We start from the raw sequence: 15295 nt of genomic DNA, 5'->3' as shown, positions 1-15295 counted from the left end.
CTTGACGTAGCCGAGCAAAAACAGATCCCTCCGATATCTGCTGATTAGTAGTCGACGATGACTGGCGAGAATTTTGTATATTTCACGACCAGTTTAGCGAAAAAATCGATGCCGAACGTGATGGATCTTCAATTAGAGACTTTTAAACGGTTCACTTTTTTTTGGAGTGTTTTCTGGAGTTTAACACAAATGGAGAAGATGTGAACGAGGAGAATGCTGCGATCATACGTCAACGATCGCTGTCGAAGATCTAAGAGACTGGTTTATGATTATTGAAATTAGTCGAACGAGCAGGGGACTTCTTAGGCGCCATGAACAATCATAGGTTAAGAACTTACTGATATTCTGGGTCAGAAAGAACCGAGAGCTAGACTCGACATTTCTCATGTGTCCAGTTGTTTTGCACCTAAGCTTAAAACTTGATAATCGAAGATAAAAGACCAAAGATACTGGCAAACCTACGTGAACTAAAAAATTAACCCCTTCCCCTGCCATGTATCCATTAGATACGTGAGTCGAGACTAACTATTCAGGACCATAACATTAAAACGAACAAAGAAAATTAAAACGTAACTACTTTATATTCAGAGATCCTTAATAATGCAACTTATAATTGCACCTAAATTTCGAGTTGAAAAGTATTCAAAAAAGTAAAGTTTGTCACAATTGAGCCTTGACTGCGTCACACAAAATAAATAACGAAGAGAATTATTTAAATATATTTACAACAAAATAAAATCCTTCACCTGCAAAAAGGTAAACTCACAGAAGAACCAGTCTATAAATTCTAAACCCGTCAAGAACATTCTTGTTCTCGATCAAAGCAGATTCCCTAACAGGAAGCGTACAATTAAATTATCTGACTTCTGTCAGAATCGTTTTCACGCTGCCGTTAACACGACTGGAGGATAATCGATATCGAGAAAGAAGGGTGATAGGAAACGTGTCGTCGGTTGTGTAACGTTGCAGAACGTCGATGATTTCGAGATGACGAGATCGATAAGGTGTACAACAATGCGAATGAGGCTCTTTCTTTGGCACACGATAGATTTAAACACGAGTTAATCAGCTGACCCCAATTAAACGATAGCCATCGGCTAGCCCAACAGGCGAGACAACGTCGTCGATAAATGTTAATGAACCGTGGCACAATAGCGGCGAGGATAATAACCGGGGAAACGCGGCCATTAAGGGGTTGCCTTTGTTCCACCTACGATTCCTCGATTATTCCGGCGTCTCGCGTTAATATCATAACGGTGCTTTCCAATTAGAGTACAGTTTAATTGCCGGTAACCGTACACCGTGCTGTACCGGCCAACTTCCGTTCAAAACGCCCGGAAGCGGTCTATTTATGAAATTCTTTAGCCTTGGAAATTTTTATCGCTCTTGTTCTATCATTTTTCAGATTCAAAATCTCCAGATATAATTGAGCAATTTGTCTTACCGTGCGGATGTTTACGCAATTACGGTATCTCCGATGTATAAATAAATCATGTAATTCAAGAGATCGGATTACATAGTTTATGTCTGCAGACCTTGATAACGAGTCTACTTATTAATTATTTGTCCGTTCCACATTCGGATCACACAGTTTCTTTAAAGAACAGGTGTTATTCTTGTCCGAGCGTTTATTCTTAAGGTTGTTCTACATTATCCTGTAATTTCTATCGCATCACCGTTCATTAGCCAAACGACGCGGAGTATTCTACGAGTTAATTAAAACGGGTAACAGCGGCTGGTATAATCTAAGCAAAGTACTTTAATTGCGAGCGTGTTCGAACATCTTGTCACAAAATTGCACGGAGTTAAAATCGAGTCTCGAAAGTGGTCGTAGGATCGCATAAGGGAACGTGAACAGGGGCAAAAGGAACGAGACATCCCGTCGCGTACGCATTTATCAAGGTTCTTTAAACGGGACAGGACTAATCGTTCGATTGGCCGGTCCGGTGCCAGCCCAATAATCGATAGTTAATTGGAAATGGCATTTCTCAAGGGAGAAACGTTGTCTCGATAGTTGGCGGTGGTAGCGTCGTACGATACGCGAAATGGTCACCGGTGGCCAATTATGCAAATCCGCTTACGGGAATAGGAGGAACTGCCGTGGAATTAATCGTCTGAATTGGAATGATCAAGCCGTTTCTATAAGCGAGTACTTACCCCGTAAGGTTATTTTCAATTATCGCTTTCTTCGTCGCCAGGGCGCGATCAGAAAATTGGATCGCGAGATCCGCCATTAATTATCCCGCGTTCGTGATAACCCTGAAGCGCGCGAAAAAGCTCCGGCTCACTTTCGAACGGAGTTAAACCGAGTCGGAGAGCTCGATCACCAGGGACCGATATTGCTGGCCGGCCAGCAGGCGGCTTGATTTACGCGCGCCTAATTAAATGAATTAGCCACTTGACACAGGCATAAATTACCCGGGGGCATCCTGAGCGTTGCGCCTCGCTTAGGAGATTTGAAGTGTACTTTTCGAGATAGAGAGGGCAACCGCAGTTCCACGGGCATTCTAATGAATGCTATGTGTAAATCCAATGAAACATGATGTAAGAGTTCTATCGTGAACCGTTCCAGCCTTCTCCGCTCGTTTGTTTTGATTATGAGTATTCCAACGCGGGCACCGATGAGCCTGATGGATACGAATGGCATCGCGAGTTTCGTTCCTCTCATTTTATTGTTACAACCTTCTCATACTCCAAATGCATCTACAAACTTTCAACTGTCTTCGAAAATCATGACAGAGGCGTTCTTTTTTAGAAGTTTATGATTTAACCCCTACAGTATTTTGACGAGTTTTACTCGTGACGCAGTCATACTTCTATGACCAATTTTACTCGAATTTGGAATACATTTCAATTTGGAGTTCAAGTCCAACTATAATTTGTATAGTCAACGACTGCATGATATAACATTTCAAGTTTCTGTGTCTGTTTTCATGTTATGGCTGAAATTAATCAGTTCTCACTGACGCACTTTGTTATTAATTAATTAGTTTTCACTTTTGGAGGTTTTTACTTGAATAACACACGTTGTTACCTTAATGCCTTTATTACAAGGACTGTTAGAACAATATATGAAACAATAGAAACATAATATATATACAGTTTTACATATTTACATAAAGGTGTCGCTTACATATATGGAACGATAAGGTAGATTCCTTCTATGAATACACCTAGCTATTACATTTACTTTCCCAACACAATTGACAAAAACTTCATAGTGCAAGGGGTTAAGTTTGGGATGTTAGAAATGCAAAAATATATCATGTAAAATTTGACTTATAATAAAGTCGAGTTGATATATGTTCTCTTTGAAGAAGAAGGTTTTGCCGGGTATATATGCAGATAATAAAAGAGATATTGCTAGTAAAGTTTCCTTGGAGTAATTTTAATTACAGATTGAAATATGTAGTCTGCACGTTAATAAACAGTAATGGAGATCTCAGACCAATATGTAAATTGTCAACATTTCAGGGCCCCGATATTTTAATACCATAAAAAAAATCTATGTTAACATTGTGAGAGCGTGTCCAGCGAAAGGGATGCATTTTGAATTAAAAAAATGAATTATAGCAAAATAACTAATTCTTTAAAAGTTCCATCATATTTTTCGACATACCGTGTACATCGTTGGACCAAATGATCAATCGAGACCCTAACAAAATCAGCAACAATATATCGAGCGATCAGGGTCTCGAGAGCACTTTCGTCTGAATAATTCCGACCCGTTAGCCCAATTTCTCATTGCGCCTCAAGGACGACCAGAATCGAGCAAGGGCCAGAGACACGCATCCGGTGTGCATCGCTTATTATCTCTTTCACATTTTTCGACCGAGATTATTATCGAAACAAATGGCCCTCTTAAGCCTCGCGACCGGATCATTAATCTGGCTTCGAAGATGGCCGAGTTGTCGGCCGTTCGAGCAAATGGATCCGCAGTCCTTCGTGGGCCCTTAACACCGTGCTATCAGCTTCGCCATCGAACGTCGTTATTTTAATTTCGTTTTCGCGTGTACGTCGCCGAGAATAGACAGCGCCGATCGCGATTCGTCCCAATGAAATCGACTCCCACGTTCCCCGACACTCGATGCTCGTTATACCAACGAATTACCTTTGCTTACCACTTTTAACCAGTTTGCTTTCAGTATGCTCGTCGGATGCGGCTATAAACGATACGCCAACTGGTTCAAGACTTCGATGCAATTGGGGTGGTTTATAAAAGTTTAAGTTACACTTCGTGAGTACTTGTGATTGGACTTTCTTGTTTGGGAAACAAGGTTCATGTAAGAGAATGTTTTTAACAGAATTATGTTATAGAATCTTATTTTATAATATACTGGAAGTTGAACACTATAAGTTCATGTGTAGATAAAGTTAACACAGTACACCTGACGTACTTGTGACGCACTTGCAGTTTAAATATGACAAACCTATCTCATATTTTTGATACAGTAGATTCTATTCAAACAATAAATATAATTAACACAGTTATGCTTTGCTAAATGCAACAGTTATTAAATTTTCTTTAATCACCTCAACATTGTACCAGCGAATAGTTCATCACGTCTGACGCATCTCAGAGGATCAAACATAAGCTTGCTAATTTACAGACTATTTACAGGCTACGATTTAATAAACGACAAATACCGTAAACATCACCGAATTTGAATTCCGTAAGTACACTTCCATCGAACTCGTGAATGAGAACATCGAGTAGAAGCAGAAGGTAAAGGATTTACAGTCCTCAGGCCGTTCATCCGTCTAGCTTAAATCAATTCTGACAGTTTCTAGCATAAACGTGGTCATCGACGTCAAGATATTCGCAGCTGTTTCGTAGTCACGTTCGATGTCGAAGGCATTGACGACGCTGTCGATGACCCTGCACGAGCCACTCGACCAACCAACAATTGACTTCAACCTTTGCGTTCCTAGACTCCGAGGGAGCCGCTTCAACAGCCAGCTTTTGATTCACTGCCTGCCATAACACCGCTCTTCTGACAGTTCACGATTTCAAGAAGAACCGGAGATCGACGACCATTCACCGATCGTCGTTTACGAACGTGGCTTGCATCGAGTATTATCTAATCGTTCGGTAGTATGTTCGGTTGCAGTGTACTTCTGGATGAGGATAAAAATTGTTTCTCGATTTGAGATTTGAAGGTACAGGTTTCTAAATTGTCACAATTTTATTGTGTGGATATGTATGTTTTTTAACTTCAAAATTTGTAGACTTTTAAGTTCGTACAACTCTGGTCAAGGTTACAATTCTTATAACTATGGTTAAAGTTATGTATTATTGAATTTCTGGGGCACCGAGCTCTTATAAGATGTAATTGCTGTATCTCCAAATACTGTATCCCTAAAGCTATTCACAAATTCTATAATTTTTAATTTCTTTCATTCTCATATACTTACATCCACAAATCCCTACATCTTCAAATCTTAATATCCCAAATCCCTTCATCCGCAAGTCCTTCCATCTTCAAACCTCCATATTCCAAATCCCTCCATCCACAAGTCTACCTACGTCTCCAAACCTCTACATCCCAAATCCCTATATTTCCAAATCTGAACATTCTCAAATCCCTACATCCTCAAAGCTCTACATCCCCCAATCCGTACATCCCCAAATTCCTCCATTTCCAAATGTGAACATTCTCAAATCCCAACATCCCCCAATACCTACATCCTCAAATCCCTACATCTCCAAATCTCTACATCCCCAAATCCCTACACCCTCAAATCCCTACATCCCCAAATCCCGACATTTCCAAATCCCTATAGCTCCAAATCCCTACATTTCCAAATCCCTATAGCTCCAAATCCCTACATCCCCAAATTCCCACACCCCAAATCCCTACACTCCCAAATCCCTACATCCCCAAATCCCAACATCCCCAAATCCCTACACTCCCAAATCCCTACACCCCCAAATCCCTAGATCCCCAAATCCCTACACCCCCAAATCCCTACATCCCCCAATCCCTACACCCCCAAATCCCTACATCCCCAAATCCCTACATCCCCAAATCCCTACACTCCCAAATCCCTACACCCCCAAATCCCTACATCCCCAAATCCCTACACCCCCAAATCCCTATATCCCCAAATCCCTACATCCCCCAATCCCTACACTCCCAAATCCCTACACCCCCAAATCCCTACATCCCCAAATTCCCACACCCCAAATCCCTACATCCTCACCTCTCTCCATCCCCAAATCCCTACATTCCCACCTTCCTATATCCTCAAAATCCTCACATCCACCAATCCTTACATCTCCCAATTCCTACATCCCCTCTCTACATCCCCAAATCCGTGGACCATGAACCCCAATATTTCAATAGTGCTTTCAATGTCTAAATTCGACGCAACTTAAGTATAATCAATAACCGAGTATTAATGGTAAACGGTAAACGAGCTCAATGAAACCGTATCAATACGTTAAAGGGATTTGCCAATGGCTAAGTGGATTCCGAACTTGAATACTCATCGTTCCGCGAACGGAGATAGCTTAAGCAGATTCGATTCTTTGTAAATGATCGAATAAGAAGTTTGTATGGAACTCACGTGTTCGTCCACCGAGTACGTCAGCTCTCCGTCGTCGTACAGCACGAACCATCTTCTTTGCCATCTCTGAAAGAACAAAATACAAAATGCAAATTAGCACTTCTTCCCAATTGATATCTATTCATATTAATATTAATATTAAGATCTATCTGTTAATATTAAGATTTTGTAAAGACTTGCGTTTCCGTAAAGAACAGCTCGACTCTCGGTTCAAGATTGTCTTACATTTTTTGTCTTACAAATTGCAAGGAGAGGTAAATTGTTCTTCAAAGACTGTATTATTCTTGTTAAAAATTGCGAGGATGACTCGGGGAAAGTAATTAGCCGGAGCGAAAGAAGCGTAAAGAATTCACTTTCGATGACACTCGGTCGCGTCCGTTCGTGGAAACGTTTATTGCATCAAGTGAAAAGAATCCCTGGCTGAACCTGCTCAACCCACATGCAGGAATCTCTAAGGTCTCCCTCGGAGACGCGGCAGCTGGACAATTAGCACGATACTGCCGTTAATTAGAAACAAAGCCTAAGAAAAAGAAGAAACCGGCGCCTTTGCAATTTCGCTTTCATTACCACGGAGGGGCTCTTCAACTATCTTCTATTTTCTATTCTATAATCATTCTATGACAGGGCGGAAAAACTTCATAATTATTTCCGTGCTCGATTTTAAATGGGATATTCAATATACGGTCTGGTTTGAATATGGCAGGTGTATTGATTTTATGGGTCTTCTGAAGCTTTTAAGTTTTTAGGGTTCCAAGTTTTAATGCTGCGAACTTTTCAAGTTTTAGAACTTTTAAAGGGGATTGAGATTTCTGTGTTCGAAAATGGGGAGCTTATAGGAGGATGAAATGGGGAGACATCAATTTAAGAAAATTTTGAGGTCGCAAGATTTTAAGGTATGAGATGGTAAGGATTCTTATGGCTTTGAGATTCCAAGGTCTCGAGATCTCAAGGTTCCACGATCTCAAGGTATACAAGATTTCAAGGTACCAAGATCTCAAGGTTCCAAGATTTCAAGATACACAAATTCTCAAGGTTCCAGGATCTCAAGGTATACAAGATTTCAAGGTTTCAAGATCTCAAGGTTCCAAGATCTCAAGGTTCCAAGATCTCAAAGTATACAAGATTTCAAGGTACACAAGTTCTCAAGGTTCCAAGATCTCAAGGTATACAAGATTTCAAGGTTTCAAGATCTCAAGGTTCCAAGATCTCAAGGTATACAAGATTTCAAGGTACTCAAGTTCTCAAGGATCCAAGATCTCAAGACATGTAAGATTTCAAGGTACACAAGTTCTTAAGGTTCCAAGATCTCAAGGTTCTCAGATCTCAAGGTTCCAAGATTTAAAGACATAAGGACCTGAAGGTTGCACGATCTCAAGGTACACAACATCTCAAGGTTTCAAGATCTCAAGATATGCAAGATTTCAAGGTACTCAAGTTCTCAAGGTTCCAAGATCTCAAGGTACACAAGTTTTCAAGGTTACAAATTCTCAAGGTCTCAAAGTCCCAACAGTTCCAAGGTATCGATGTTTCAAGATATCAAAGTGCCACTACTCTGAAGATATCATTATTCCAACGTCCTAACAGTATCAATAGTCCCAAGGTCCTAACAGTATGAACAGTCTTAAGGTCCTAATAGTATCAATAGTCCCAAGGTCCTAACAGTATGAACAGTCTTAAGGTCCTAATAGTATCAATAGTTCCAAGGTCCTAACAGTATGAACAGTCTTAAGGTCCTAACAGTATGAACAGTCCCAAGGTCCTAACAGTATGAACAGTCCTAAGGTCCTAACAGTATCAATAATCCCAAAGTCCTAACAGCATCAACAGTCCCAAGGTCCTAACAGTATCAATAGTCCTAAAGTCCTAACAGCATCAACAGTCCCAAGGTCCTAACAGTATCAATAATCCTAAAGTCCTAACAGCATCAACAGTCCCAAGGTCCTAACAGCATCAACAGTCCCAAGGTCCTAACAGTATCAATAGTCCTAAAGTCCTAACAGCATCAACAGTCCCAAGGTCCTAACAGTATCAATAATCCTAAAGTCCTAACAGCATCAACAGTCCCAAGGTCCTAACAGCATCAACAGTCCCAAGGTCCTAACAGTATCAATAGTCCTAAAGTCCTAACAGCATCAACAGTCCCAAGGTCCTAACAGTATCAATAGTCCTAAAGTCCTAACAGTATCAATAGTCCTAAAGTCCTAACAGCATCAAGAATCCCAAGGTCCTAACAGTATGAACAGTCCCAAGGTCCTAAGAGTATCAATAGTCCCAAGGTCCTAACAGTATCAATAATCCCAAAGTCCCAAGCTGACAATATCTCCCAGCTTCACCAGTCACGAAGTACAAATACACAATCTTAAAGTCCCATCATCTTCTTCCTAATGTGACAAAATTCAAATGTGACTGTCAATGTCCTAAAACCCCAAAGTTCTAAAGCCTCAACCACAATCTCTTACGTCGCCGAGATTCCCACAAGGAAGTAAGATGATGTAAAACTCCTCAGATTTAAATACACGTTTCATCAACATACCCGCAAAATTGCAAAATTTCTGCACGTACGCAATCATCGGTGTAACCCGAAATGATTAATCATTAAAGATACTAATTGTAGGAAGGACGTCGAGGTGGTCATCACGGAAGAGCGAATAAGCGGTAACAGTTCACGAGGGGTCGATTCCCGTGGGTTGATGATCCACGAAGGGACGCGTCGCCGTCGAATAGGCAGCCTAGGTACCGTTGCAAAATCCTCTTCCGTCGGAGGAGGCTAAAAGGCAAGAAAAGAGGCAAGTTAGCCAACGAAGAAGGAGAAAGGGAGGCGAGATTTCAGCCTACACGAGGCGGCGGTATCTTCATCTGGTAATTATTCAGCGGATCCGTACGAGAGGGGCCGGCACGTGCGTGGGAAGATCTCTCCTGGAGGAAGAGGAAGAAGAAGAAGCGGACGACGCCGCTCGAACAATGCCGCAGGATTGAGACGGTGCTGGAGAAAGCACGGAACCCGAACGGGCCCGTAATCTCTTCCTCGTGCTGCAACGCTTGCTGCAATCCTCGTCGACGATTCTCGCCTCAATAGACCCGATACACAACGTGCGAAAATTCTATTCGTACTCGCTACCGAACCTCCGCTATTAACACCTCGCGAATTCGTCCACGATCCTGCGAAAATCTCCAGACTTATCGACCTTTCTATTAACACCTCATGATCCGTCGACAATTTATCGTTTCATCAATGCTATCTGGACTCTGAAATATTACGCGTGTACCACTCATACGTGTATCGAAACACTGTTACATAAATAACGTTCACACATGATGAATGCTCGCAAAGGCAAACACTGAAACAAGGTTCAAAAATGTAGAACGTAGAGATGAGCAAACACTTTCGATCTCACGTTCTGTTTCTATCGAAGACAGATTATACCCAGGAGGAAATATAAATTAGTATCCCTGAAGAGTGCCGGGTGTTTGTAAGGTTGTATAACCCAGGAAGAGTCTGGTGGTTTGTCAAACACTCGCTTCAGACGATCACAGCATCCTCCGTGGGTTATACGACCCTCACCGCCTACCTCTCGGTGATAAATTAGGGTCCTGACCCTAGGATTCAAGCTCGTGGTGTTCGAGTATGAAATTTTCCACTTAATGGACCACGACGCGGTGAGAATTGATTTAGGAACTTAGAAACTACAGCCTTCGAATAATGAAAGCGGGTCAATCCTTGAAACCACCCATCGATCAACGAAACTGAAATCGAGTTTAATTAACGATCCTCGCTCCAATTAATATAGATCTTCCATTTTTGTAGACGGTACTGGACTCGTTGAATTCATAGGTGAAGCTCGTTCGGTTCATAGATGGAGTTTATTGAATTCTTAGGTGGAGTTTGTTGAATTTATAGATGGAACTTGTTATAGTCACAGATGAAGGTCGTTGAGTTGGAGATTTTTTTAGATGGAGATTGTTGCATTCGTAGATGGAGTTCACAGATTGAGATCTTTGAAACTATACATGGAACTTGTTGAATTCATAGGTGCAGCTCATTGAGTTCATATGTATGTGGAGTTTGTTGAATTCATAGATGGAGTTTATTAAGTTCACATATGTAGTTTATTGAATTCATAGGTGGAGTTTGTGGCCTTCGTAGATGGAGGCTGTTGAGCTCACAGACTGAGATCTTTGAGATCATAAATGATACTTGTTGAATTCATAGGTGAAGCTCATTGAGTTCACATATGAAGTTTATTGAATTTATAGATGGAGTTTATTGAATTCATAGATGGAGTTTATTGAGTTCACATATGTAGTTTATTGAATACATAGCTGGAGTTTGTGGCCTTCGTAGATGGAGACTGTTGAGTTCACACACTGACATCTTTGAGATCATAAATGACACTTATTGAATTCATAGGTGAAGCTCATTGAGTTCACATATGAAGTTTATTGAATTCATAGACAGAGTTTATTGAGTCCATAAATGTGGTTCATTGAATTCATATGTGGACCTTGTTGCATTTTTAGATGGAAATCGTTGAGTTCACAAATGAAGGTCTTTAAGATCACAGGTGAAACATGTCACATTCATAGGTGAAGCTCATTGAGTTCATACATGAAGTTTATTGAATTCATAGACAGAGTTTATTGAGTCCATAAATGTAGTTCATTGAATTCATATGTGGACCATGTTGCATTTTTAGATGGAGATCGTTGAGTTCACAAATGAAGATCATCAAGATCACAGGTGAAACTTGTTACACTCACAGATGAAGCTCTTCAAATTCACAGACGAAAATCATAGAATTGAAGCTTGTAAAATTCTTTGAGATCACAGGTGAAACATGTCATATTCGTAGGTGAAGCTCATTGAGTTCATATATGAAATTCATTGAAATCATAGATAGAGTTTATTGAGTTCATAAATGTAGTTCATTGAATTCATATGTGGACCTTGTTGCATTTTTAGATGAAGATCCTTGAGTTCACAAATGAAGACCATTAAGATCACAGGCGAAACTTGTTATATTCACAGATGAAGCTCTTCAAATTCACAGACGAAAATCATAGAATTGAAGCTTGTAAAATTCTTTGAGATCACAGGTGAAACATGTCATATTCGTAGGTGAAGCTCATTGAGTTCATATATGAAGTTTATTGAATTCATAGACAGAGTTTATTGAGTCCATAAATGTAGTTCATTGAATTCATATGTGGACCATGTTGCATTTTTAGATGAAAATCGTTGAGTTCACAAATGAAGGTCTTTGAGATCACAGATGGAACATATCACATTCATAGGTGAAGCTCTTCAAATTCACAGACGAAAATCATAGAATTGAAGCTTGTTAAATTCTCTCTACTTGAACTAATAGCCTCGGTGAATTCATAGAAACTAAATTCGAAGCTGTAGAATTTACAAATGACTAAGAACTGAAATAAAACAGTATGGAAAAGAAAGGTGGTTTAATCGAAAGTAGCCCACTTTCTGTAGGAAATAGGTCTGTTCTGAAGTGTAGGTCGTAATTTGGTGCATGGAGGGACCCGCATATTCCTGACCTACCATATCTTCCTGGTCTGAACAGCCGGTCGTTAACACCGCCCACCAGCACCGTTCTTTCTGGTTCAACCCGTTCCGATCATCGATGAGCAAAATCACCGAGGTTCCAACGGTTACGACCAAGATAACGACCACGACCATTCTTTTCACGCCTCTACATCGTTTGCTCATGTGAATGTATGTCGCCATAAAAAATCAGACTCCAATGCTCTTCAACTTACACATATTTGTTCCTGACTCAGATTTAGTCCTATAGAAATTTACTTGAAATGATCAACTGATTCAAATGATCCAATGATACAATTTGATGTTTAATATCAATTGTTCTGATAGAGTTGGGATACTTATGTGATTCTGGACCAATTTTCATTTGATAGAAAGATGTATCAAACTTTTATAATCTCAATGTTCTAACAATTTGAAGGTTCAAAAGTCTCAAGATAAGATCCTAAGATACCAAGATCGTAAAGTCACAATTCTACAGTTCTAAGCTTGCAACCTTAGCAACCTTAAGCTTGCAAAACTGCATGATTTCAAGATTTAAAAACGTCCAACTTTTTAATGTACCAAGGTCCTCATCTTCCAAGACCCTATCCCAAAATCTCAGCATTCTCCAGTCGCAACCTGTATCTCAAATACAGTGATCGAGTCCGGAAAATCTGAATGAAGAAAGATTCAAATGAAGGAGTAGGTGATCGACTAAACGGAAGGCAAGATCGCAACGCTGACCTACCGCACCTTCTTCCGGGTATATAGAACGAAGATCGTTTTGTATCGCCCACGGATCAAGGACTTCTGGTTTCATTGGCGCGCAAACATCGCGTCGATCATCCGAGACGGGATACTTCCTCGACAGGAAGGTAGGCAAAAAAGGATGAACATACCACTTTGTCATTGGCGACACGCGGAATTTCGCATCGCCACGATCGAGAGATCCTGATTCAACAGGACGCTTTGTCAATTCCCATCGATTCTATGCCCGCGACGTCGAATCTTTCAGGCTAGAATTTCGATCATCTTTCTTGTAAATGCAAATTAGTCCTTTCAGGGGACTCTTTGTTTGCTCCGAATGGTTACCATAAAAAATTATTCGATGGCTAATAAATAATTGTGTCCGATGGGAAGATTGCGAATTTGATTTGCTAACCTAAGTTTGTATTTAGTATTCCACTAACGTTTGTATCTGGTATTTAAGAGAAAATGCAGAAGTCGAGGTCCATTATTCCGGCAGGTATCATTAAGTTGCCAAGAAGATCCATCGATTCCGGAAGTTGGAAAGCGGCTCAAACGTCGAGCGTTCCAGGAACCAGAGGATGAATTTATTATCGCGAGGACGCGTTGAAACACACCGATGTTCAGCGCGAAGACGCGCGTAATGTCCCGCGATATCATCACGATTCGGAGCGGAATGGTTGGTGCGATTCCAAGCGCGTACTGGAAGATCGTTCGGATAAGAGCATTAAAACACTCGGGGAGCGAAGTAAATTCGCCAAAAGGTACGAGCCCCTCGAACACTCGAGTAGATTTTCATAATGGGTTAATAATTATCGTGGCCGAGTCGAAACGCGAGAAGAGGAAACGGTTACAAGGGTAATCCAAGGTGTTCGTGACAAGGTAAGCTGGCACCGAATGTCCTGACTTCCCGTGCGACTTCCTGGTCACCGATCAGCTTGTATCTTCTTCGAGTCCGTGTCCGTGTTTACCTCACGATTCTCGCGTGGCGTGGTCATAGCGTGGCGTGCTACCATGCATAGACCGCCGCTATCACTTAAGTCCCCGTGTTCGACTCGGGAATGGGCGAGGTTGCTGAAGGGACCAATTTGACCCCAACGGTAACGTGACCCGCCGATACCGCCGCCGATTCTTCGATCGAACGTCCCATCTTCCGCGGTACATCATTCATACTGCTGTTCAAATCTCGAGCTATAGATGCAAATTCTTAGGTAGACTCTCTATGTGTTCACGAGTTAAATATCGAGACGTTAAATATCCAGGAGTTAGATATCGAAGCGTTAGATGTCCACAAGTTAGATATCTGAACGTTAGATGTCCACGAGTTTGATATCAGAGCGTTAGATATACACAAGACAGATATCTGAGCATTAGGTAATCACAAGTTAGATATCTGAACGTTAGATGTCCACGAGTTTGATATCGGAGCGTTAGATGTCCACAAGACAGATATCTGAGCATTAGATAACCACAAGTTAGATATCTGAACGTTAAATGTCCACGAGTTTGATATCGGAGCATTAGATATCCACGAGTTTGATATCGGAGCGTTAGATATCCACAAGACAGATATCTGAGCATTAGATGACCACAAGTCAGATATGTAAGCGTTAGATGTCCACGAGTTTAATACCAGAGCGTTAGATATCCACAAGACAGATATCTGAACATTAGATAACCACAAGTTAGATATCTAAGCGTTAGATGTCCACGAGTTTGATACCAGAGTGTTAGATATCCACAAGACAGATATCTGAGCATTAGATGACCACAAGTTAGATATCTGAACGTTAAATGTCCACGAGTTTGATATCGGAGCATTAGATATCCACGAGTTTGATATCGGAGCGTTAGATATCCACAAGACAGATATCTGAGCATTAGATGACCACAAGTCAGATATGTAAGCGTTAGATGTCCACGAGTTTAATATCGGAGCGTTAGATATCCACAAGACAGATATCTGAACATTAGATAACCACAAGTTAGATATCTGAATGGTAGATGTCTACGAGTTAAATAAGGATGCATCAGACGTCTAGACACTTGACATGCACACGATAGATATTGACACACTAGATATCTAGATGTTGATGTCTATGCGTCAAACATTCACAAGTTAGACATCTACGCATCCGACGCCTACCCGATAGATAATGACATGCTAGATGTCCGCACACGATAAATATCTACATGTTAGGCACACTCGATATTCATATGTCGAATCGCAACATATATTCGTGTCAAATAAAATTCACCATAAATGAAGTTTGCAATGACTGCACCTCGTAGTGCATAAAACTCTGCATTATCCTTGTAGAGAATAATCTTGGACCCAATGTAACTCTCATACGAGTGTAACAAATAATAATATACAATAGAAGTAGCGACAAGTGTATTTCGTGACAAATGAAAGTGGCAAGTGTAACTCCTGACGGTAGA

At 40.8% G+C, this 15295-nt stretch overlaps 1 protein-coding gene across 5 annotated transcripts in view; it reads right to left on the bottom strand.

Annotated features, from left to right (window-relative positions):
* Positions 1–15295, bottom strand: part of osp (myosin phosphatase Rho interacting protein outspread) — a 220273-nt gene that overhangs the window by 84907 nt on the left and 120071 nt on the right. For all 5 annotated transcript variants that reach the window (XM_076530953.1, XM_003699825.3, XM_012292130.2 and 2 more), the window contains exon 3: positions 6571–6636. In XM_076530953.1, coding sequence (XP_076387068.1) covers positions 6571–6636 — 66 coding nt within the window. The remainder of the gene's footprint in view (positions 1–6570; positions 6637–15295) is intronic.

Source organism: Megachile rotundata, chromosome 4, assembly GCF_050947335.1.
Source record: "Megachile rotundata isolate GNS110a chromosome 4, iyMegRotu1, whole genome shotgun sequence".
Classification (NCBI taxonomy): domain Eukaryota; kingdom Metazoa; phylum Arthropoda; class Insecta; order Hymenoptera; family Megachilidae; genus Megachile; species Megachile rotundata.
Note: the sequence above shows the minus strand (reverse complement) of the source record. Positions and strands in the feature narration are given on the sequence as shown.